Raw genomic sequence first — 9,408 nt, forward strand, 5'->3', positions numbered from 1 at the left:
GACTATCAAGGGCGTCGAAGATAATGAGTGCGTGGATTGTTCTTTTCTTTTGCATCCACCGTAAAATTGTACAACGTAGTTTAATTGGCCATCTCAAGGCCTTCCTACCGACGGGGTAACTGGTTTTTTCCAGGCATATACAAGCCAGCTAACCGGCATGTAGTTCCCCACATTAACCTTTTACGTAATGCAGAGACTGACTACGTAAGTCACTCGGTGCTCTGGAAGGGGCTCTCAACGTTTTCTTTTCCTTTCGCATCTGCCGCCTTGCTCCGAACGCACTCTGGACTCCAAGGTCATCCCTGGCTTCATCCTTGGCCTTGTAGGAAATGATGCTATTTTATATCGTTGCTCTGCTACTCTGTGGCTAAAATTTTCCTGTGTTATTATATAAGAACCTTTGACGTTCTTTGTGCATCATCTGCGTCAGAGTTTCTTAATGTTTTCTGTAAAAGGAATCCTGTTTAATGTTCACTCTTATTTGTGTAGTTTATTATCAGTACAACATTTTGTACATCATTATTTCCCACAAAAATGACAACTGTTTAAACTTTGTTTATTGTCTTCAGAAAATAATTTCAAATTAATCGAAAGTTCGTAAAGTTGCTTTATTTTAAAGTAATATAATCAAAGAGTACTTCTAAATTTAAATTTTGGTGAGATGTATTGGTTCTCATTTTCGACTTGACACTAGGCTTTATGGGTGAAAGTTAAATTATCATGGGTTGTTCTGAATCATTTCTGTGACGGTATTTAATCTTTGTCGACGCAAAAGGTGAGAACACCCTTTAAAGTCAGTGGCGCCATTAGGCTGTTGTTTATTTACAGTGTTACATTACACTTAAACAATCATGATTCCGGCTTCAAGTGTTTTAAGTGTTAGAAAGTGCCTAAGATGCCATACTGTCGTGAGAACACCGTTTCGCACGTAGATGTAGTTTCAAATATTAAAAGTATCAACACGGCGTTTTGTGACAGTAGAGAATATTCATTTTTTTTAAACTGCATCGCAATTTCGACAACAGCGTTAATTCAAATTTTTATTCCTACGGTGAATGAGATGTCTCCTCAATAGTAGTTACGTATTCTTCCGTCGACTGGTAGGTCGTACATTGATAATAAATCAGGATTTCACTTATACCACATTTAGATGTTTAATCTGTTCACGCTGATGAACAGCTTCATTCAAACTATTTAAGTCTCTCCTATTCCAGACCCTTTCTCCTAAAAAGGCTTTCATTCATGGAAAACAATGACACTTATTAGAGCGAGTACAAATTTTTCAGAATTCTTCTTCTTAAAAGTAAGATTTTTTAGAGAATAGTAAATGTATTTACTTGTCCGCATTGAAGGGTTAAATTAAGTTCATCGATCTTTGTAGAAATCAGCAATTTGTAACTGTCGATGTCCCATTCGTACATACTAGCCAGTTAGCAGATGGAAGCAATGGTTAATTGCTACTCTGTTTTTTTAATTTGTTCTTTTCTAATTTACTTTCTTGAAAGTTGTGAAAAAACTCAAGTACGTTTTGCAGAACTCTTGAGTGAACACATTTCGAGAAACACTGATCTGTATGACTGCAAGCAGATGAGTAATGAAATGTAGTTAGAGAGGATGGGTGAGGGCAGTCAGGGGAAATACATGGCCTCAATAAAAGATGTCGCCAGCCGACGTAAAAACTTCTTGTAAAGTTGCGCCCTCAGCACGGCGGCTTAGTGGACAAGACAGTTCGGCAGAGACGGTTGTTATTGTAATTCCGTAAATTTCCCGGAAGTACTTGAGTTCAACTCCGAGATGTTTGATTACAGGCACAAAGGAAGATTTGATTTACAGTCATTTGCGAATCCGTCTCTAGTGACACAGACTTCGAACGGGATTTTCAACTTTCCTTCTGCAAATCTGTAGATATGTCGTCGTGTACATCAGCTCAATATTAGCCACATACGCAACATAAGGCAAGTAGTAAGGATTTAGTGTACAATTTGTGTCATTCTGGTCTTGTTCCCCCCTGTTACTGTAACTAAAACACTCAGAATAGCGTCAACGATCGCAAATACTACAGGATCTGTGGTGCAAAATATAGTGCCGTAACAATTTTCGCTTGACGTCTACGGTTTTATTGAAAATTATACTATACATCGACGTTACAACCATCCGTGAAGATGAATTACGAGCACAGATAACAAATTTCGACTTCCGTCCTTGGAGCATTTTTCCAGATAATATGAATGTCCCTGTTAAAAGTGGCGTGATTCCTTCATCTTCCTAAGACTTGCCACGTCGTCTGCAGGTAATCTTTTGTTTTGTCTCTCTTTTTACTTGGTTTGCATTGCAGGAATACTTGGAAATAGTTTTGTATCGTTGAAGGAAAGGCAGTCTATCTCGGTAAATGATAACATCGACAGACCGACTGACCGACTGTTTTGCTACGTTCCTAGTGCTATGTAATGGTTTCAAGAGATTTTTTTTAGGTTTCTCTGGCATCGGAGTAAGGATGGCTTGGTTATTAACGGATTTGACTTGGTTAATTTAAGGGCTGTATGGTGCCCTTCCTGCTGCTTTCCCATTATCCCCGGGACATGTGTACCACAACTGTCTGCGTGTAGTGGAAGTGAGCGAAAATACTTCTGAAAAAAATGTTTTCTAATCGTGCAACATACTCAAGACTTGGGCACCAGCCCAGCATTGACCTATTGGGATTTGGGAAACCGCCTAAAAATTACATCCACAGTCACACAGTCACTCGGAAAGTTCGTACATTTTTGTCACTTCGAGCATCACACTCTTGTCGGCTGGTCTAATGGATCAACAGTCTTCCATTTGTTTTGTGACCTCTCATGTGGCTCAGGCCTACAGTTCAGTCTGCTGTGGATACATGTAGCCTAAGATTTTGTATGTTTTAATGTAGGAGAAATACAGATGGATTTACCGTCGTACACATGAATACTTACGTCTTCTAACAGTCTGCCCCGCGTTAAAACCGCACCGGTAAGGTTAAAAAATATTGAGAGAAGAATGTTAGACGTGCTGAGTTTTGGATATAATTTGTATTTAGCTTTTAGGTTTAGTTGCTCGAGTCCATTCCCTTTTGTCCGGTAAGAGACATTGTCGCGACTACGGATAAAATAATCGAGGTCCACTCGAATTGTGATTGTGGAGGAGAAGTTCATAATCAATATGTGATCATAGGGGTAAGAAAAGTCTATTGCCATCAACTGAGCATCAATGTTCGTGATAAAGCAAAACCCCTCTGCTGTCTTCCATGAAGTTTCTCGGACTGCACTACTGTTGACGGTGATCCGTGAGTTGGATGTGGACAAGTTCGGCGGTCTCCTTGATGCTGCTCGAAAGAAGCAGCTACTGTCGTTTTCAGCATTGTCTTCATTTCGATAGTCATCCACTTTAATACAAATGTAACACTGTCTTGCACAAAGATTCATCCGCGTAACAATAATGAGGAAAAAATGAGGCCCTTCCTAGGAATAGCCAGAAAATATGTTGCATCATTTACTTTCAAAGATAATTACAATACCTAATTATAAATTAACTACAGGATGTCGAAGCAACTCTTACACGATCCGTTTTATCATGTTCTCGTTACGAAACCTCTTGAGGACAGACAGTGGAGGTAGACGTAGAGAAAGACTTTTATTCCGTGGAAACAACGTTTAACTCTCGATCCGATGACCTCGAATTAATTTTCCATGGAGACCATACAATAAAACGCGCGAAAACCGTCGAAGTTCTTGTGAATGCTCCAATCTAATTCCCTCCAAATTCTTCGGATAGTATGGTTAATTCTCCGTTCATAATTAGAGTGTCGATGGAACCTTAATCCACGAATAAAAATATGTGTAACTTACTGAAATATTTAAATTATTTATAAGTTATATAAGCGATTTGCTCCTGCTCTCTATTGCGTTTGAAGGACGAAGTGGAACTCACAGCTCTATGACTGCGCAACACTATGACATTTATAACCTCTTTGAGCAACAGCACAGTATTACGAAACAGCTGCAAGAGAAGAAAAACTTGATTTGCAATTTAAAGAACGATCACGAGGGCAGTCATGACGATTGACACAGTCCGATGAGCAAAGGAGTCAACACTGGAGTAGCTGAAGTGCCAGCTGTAAAAAGAGGTGTGCGACTCAAATTTTCAATCGGGATACAGTGAATTTATAAAATATTGAGCACTGTACTTTGACAATGATGTAGTTTGTAACCCCCTTCGCATTCTTGCACATGGTGTGTGTCTTGGTCTGTTTGGTATAATACGTCATTTCAATAGGCCAATATGAATCAAGGAATCGATAGCACATCTGTGTTTAATTCTGTGTTAAAATGGAAATAATAGCTACAATTTTATATAATTTGCTAGGGGTATAGTAAGAAATATTTCTCTAGAAGCAACGTGTATGTAACTTACTATAAGACTGTTATTAATTCTCCTTGATTATTTGACTTCGTATTTGAGTGCCCAAAGACGAAAGTTTTTGACGTAACTGTAATATGACTGGGTTTTCGAACGTGATAAACAGAATTTATCTGTTCATCGGCACACTCTTAATTATTTTATAGAATTTGATGGTTTGCACGAGAACATTTCTTACACTTTTTACCACGAAATCTTTTTTTATGAATAGCGAAAATCTGATGAATAAACCGTCGACAAATCATGTCAAAATAATCAAATATAAAATAACATCAGTATCAAATCTCAATTTGTAGGAGAGCACTCTGTGACTCGCGGAAGAATTAAACGGACAATGGAATTCGTGAGATAAACAAGACGTGTGAAAATGTCAACCTTAATGATCTATAGCGGGATAAGGAAAGAGGACCCAACATGCTGCCAAAGATCAGACTTGATGTCTTCTTGAATAAACCAAACAAGCGTTTGTACAGTTGACTGGGGGTTTGCGTAATCTGTAAGTGTACTGTATAACTCGACATAGTTTCTACATTAAAAGGTAACCGTAACATCAAACGAGGTACAGAATAAATGAAAGCATTACGACATGTAATGAAGTAGAAAGAATGATCGAATAAGGTTAGAAATTTCATTCCGTTACAGTATATATCCTTATTCGAAGTTTCGTTTTCCGTAGTTTCCGTAAAACACATACTGGGAGATTCCTTCATAGAGACATTAACAATTTGTTGTCCCCTTTTTAACACAATTCTGTTGTTTCGTAAACCGTTAAGACGTAATAAATATATGAAATTTTTAAATTTTCCTGTAAATTGTTCTTAAGAAACTGACGCCAACTGTAGAGTAGTAACAATAGACATTGGTTCAAAAAATGTACAAATGTGTGTGAAATCTCATTGGACTTAACTGCTAAGGTCATCAGTCCCTAAGCTTACACACTAGTTAACCTAAATTATCCTAAGGACAAACACACACACCCATGCCCGAGGGAGGACTCGAACCTCCGCCGGGACCAGACGCACAGTCCATGACTGCAGCGCCCTAGACCGCTCGGCTAATCCATCGCGGCTAGACAGTGGTACACATGCTTCCAATGTCGGTATAATTTCATGTGGAAAGTCATTTTCCTAATCAGTCTGTTTTTATTTTCGAAATAATCACTATATTTCATGCTTAGCAATTACCTAAATTCACCACCTCGGTTACGTGCTAGATACTTCTTTTCGCCCAAGTGGGTCAAATTAGCTAAAATTTAAGCATGAAATGAAGTGTTTATTTCGAACACAAAAGTAGCTTATGCAGGAAAACGACTTCCTCCAAAAGCAGTAACAGCTTCGTCATTCTAAAACTTCCAGCTTCGGTGTCATTCAAAAACAAGTACCATTATCATTTCTTCTAATTTATGAGTGAATCGTGCATATGAAACAGGATCTATAAGTTATTTAACATAGCGAGTCTGGGAAAAATGTCAAACCTTAATGGAATTGCGCCAAATTTAAAGAGAGTCTATATTCATCCCATTAACAACGCATCTTCCAGAAGTAGGAATCGTTTAGAAATGTACAAATAAATAACCCATTAAGTTTCTGGCATGCAGCTGTACAAGTTACATTAGTTTCATTGATATTTGTGCCTCATGTCTTCCAGCCATCCTCGGAAGGAACTAAGTGACATTCTTGGTTTTCACCGTGCATGACGACAAGGTACACGGCTGAAGAAACAGCGTGACAAGTTAGAATTCACGCTTGCCCGAAATTTAATGGATTCGGTAGAAATTGCTATCTTTTTGTACTAGTCAAGAAGGAAGCAGCTTCATAAAGCTAGTAACGGTATGAATGGTGCCTTAGTTTGAGAGACAATATTCGTCGTTGAGGATCTTTATGGTTACAATGCTGTTTCTCGAAGAATTCCAACCGTTTTCCACGATTCCAGAGAATCTTGCGTAGGCGTTGCTGAAGCCACGGCGTCCTTATCGGCAGGAATAGGGCTGTGGTCTACCAAAACTATTACTCAGTAGTTTTGGAACACTGCATATATGACGTAGTAGATGGTAGGATTGTCGGTGGATGGTAGGAAAGGAACCTAAATGAATGTGTGAGAGAGGAAGTGAGAGCGGGCGACTTGCCTCTTGTTTTCTGGTTTGTTTGGTTGTTTGCTTTGCTCATAATTAGAACGAAACATCATTCAGCGTAGTTCATTTTACATTCTAACAGAAGATAAATTGTATTTCATAAGTAATAAAATATAGTTGTTAGGGTAACTTAGACGCTTCTATGCAACTCTAGCCATAACTTTTGATGGAAGTACAGTTTTTTTTTATTGTGTGTGAAATCTTATGGGACTTAACTGCTAAGGTCATCAGTCCCTAAGCTTACACACTACTTAACCTAAATTATCCTAAGGACAAACACACACACCCATGCCCGAGGGAGGACTCGGACCTCCGCCGCAACCAGCCGCACAGTCCATGACTGCAGCGCCATAGACCGCTCGGCTAATCCCGGGCGGTGAAGTACAGTTTACATGCACAAACATTATATATATATGTATATATCACTGAGTACAAATATTGTTATTTGTACTCAATTATGAAAAGGAAAGAGTTTTCTGTTATCATTTATACATGCTAAAGCTGTTTATGAGTAACAGAGACATGTTTTATATAAGTTCGACAAAGTATTGCAGTGATGTTTGACACATTTTTGTTTTGCGGGTGTTGTATTTTACCTTCTCGTTGAGGATATTTCGTTCTCTGTATTGTATACAACATCCGTCTGTTTCACGTCACAAATCAACAATTTTAGAATAAAACTTTAATTAAACAACAACGATTTCAGTTTTGCTATAAATACTGTTTGATCTAGAGTAACAGACAGGAAGATATCTACGGAGAAACTAGATGTTCCGCAGGTTATCCGGCCCTTAATATATCCTCACTCAGTTTCTAGACGGTTCATCACTTCTGGTTTTTAGGGGAATCTAGTAACACACTGACCGCATACGTAAAGAAAGCGTTCGTAATGACACGACGCCCGATAGGTAGGCAACACACCTAACGCACAAGTAAAGCGGGTACGACTTTAACTAACCGAAGCTACTAGTAAAACTTCCGTAGCCCACGCTTACTTGTGATAGTCTACGGTAGCCTACGGTAGTCTTACAGCACTAGGCAGAACTAATTAACGTCGCCGCTTATCTACTCTGTGTGGTGGAGGTGTACTCACGTAGCGCAGCCGAGACGGCGGCAATCGCGACTGCGAGGAAGCAGGAGACGTGCAGGAGAGCCATGGCTGCAGCGAGCGGCGCTGTTGTGGGGTCGCGCACACCGCCGGCTTATATCGCGGGCGCCAAGGCCGACGTGGCCCCGCCCCGCCCCGCGCGGCTCGAGGCGTCCCCATCATTTGCGATGCCGTCTTCTCCAGCGGCGCGCATCATCCTTCGCGACAGGCGGGCGACACTCCTACCGGACGTGGCAACGTCCTGGACGCGGCCGCTTTTGCAGTCATGCCCTGCTGCGGCTTCTGCAATAGGAAGTGTTCTTCCGCGAGACCCGCAACTCCGTAGGCAAGGGCATACAGAAATAATTTATACACGAGTTGTGTCTGTTCTGCTTCGTGAGGAAGCGACAGGTGAATACATCGTATACGAAGTATGGAATGAGAAGATGATGGGTGCACGGTAAACTAGTGACGTCCAGGCACACAGAGCATTGTGGAAATGCGAAAGCTCAAGGTTTGTGCCAGCCTGGGACTCGAAGTCGGATTTACCGCTTCTCACGAGCGGTTGTCTTATCGGCTTCAGATATCAGGACACGGTGTGAAGGCATTGCTAATTACGCATTAAAATTTTTTTCGTGATTTTCTTTAGATTGCCTTTCTTTTTCTTTTGTTCATATGGGCATTTCAAATTGTGATTATGTAACATTCTACAGTGATTTTTAAATGTAAAGACGTTATTGTGATTATTTCGTTTGCCAATGGATAAATATGTTTCTTGCTTTGTACCTGTGGTAAAGTTTGGAAAGTTCTCATTTGGAATATTATTAATTGTGAAAAATGCAGTCAATAACATTTATAAAGGTTTATGTAATTAACGATAACGATATAACTTCTATAGACAAGGGACAGCGATAGTGATATCGAGAGTCGAAAGGTGGTTGCGTAGTAGAGGGGATGGTGGATGGGGTGTCTGTGAAACGTGCGCGGGAAAAATAGTACTGTGTTTCATGAAAAGCATACGTAATTGTATGGACAGTGATACCGAACTATCAGATTGTTAATTCTCTTTACCACTGCGGCAGGTAATTCCATCACCAGCGAACTTTAAGAGGAAATAAACCGGACTGTGAAAGTGCCGCTAACATTACTTTGTTGTGGCCGACACGAACTGTGCTTTTATGCGAATCAACTTTGCTGGTATTGGTTTTGGGTGGTGGTACTGTTGTGTATCACATTCTATCAAGCCGTGAAAGTGAAGACTAATTAACTGTGCAATATAAATGGCTTTCAATGACGTTGTCGAAGTTTGAAATGTGAGAACGGAGTGGACATTGTTTGCGGTGTGCTTCACACACAAGAACAATTCTATGAACTGTGTATTTGTGGCTAAGACTATATGAATCTGACGAACCGTGTAATTATGGACGATAGCATCACGGACAGTGCATAAAGTGTAAAAGCGAGCGATGTCTACGTCTTGTACTTCGAAAGAGAGGACATGTCAACGACGTTCGTATACTGGCGTCTTGTGATTTGTTAATCACCACGGGGTTAATGACAGAGCTGTACCGGAACTTTATTTGCGTTTCGCAGGAGAAGATTAACCAGCGGAACTGTCTGAATCCTGCTCTCATCATCTTAATCCGCCAACATCGTGCTGCACAACGCAACGCTTCGTATGCAACAAAAAGTTAAGGGATTTCGCCGAACGCTATCCTCTTTCTTTCTCTATTAAAAGTATAAGAATTACAGACTG

At 40.1% G+C, this 9,408-nt stretch overlaps 1 protein-coding gene across 2 annotated transcripts in view; it reads right to left on the reverse strand.

Annotated features, from left to right (window-relative positions):
- The window catches only part of LOC126337060 (uncharacterized), a 43,843-nt gene extending 36,057 nt beyond the window's left edge, over window positions 1-7,786 (reverse strand). Inside the window, exon 1 of one of the 2 annotated variants that reach the window (XR_007565039.1) lies at window positions 7,659-7,740. Coding sequence is in view for 1 of the 2 variants with exons in the window: in XM_050001388.1 (XP_049857345.1) it covers window positions 7,659-7,722 (64 nt within the window). In the remaining variant the exon portion in view is untranslated. Of the gene's footprint in view, window positions 1-7,658 lie in introns of both variants that reach the window. The other variant, XM_050001388.1, reaches the window with a different exon arrangement.
- Between the last annotated feature and the right edge of the window lie 1,622 nt (window positions 7,787-9,408).

Source organism: Schistocerca gregaria, chromosome 2 (genome assembly GCF_023897955.1).
Source record: "Schistocerca gregaria isolate iqSchGreg1 chromosome 2, iqSchGreg1.2, whole genome shotgun sequence".
Classification (NCBI taxonomy): Eukaryota; Metazoa; Arthropoda; class Insecta; order Orthoptera; family Acrididae; genus Schistocerca; species Schistocerca gregaria.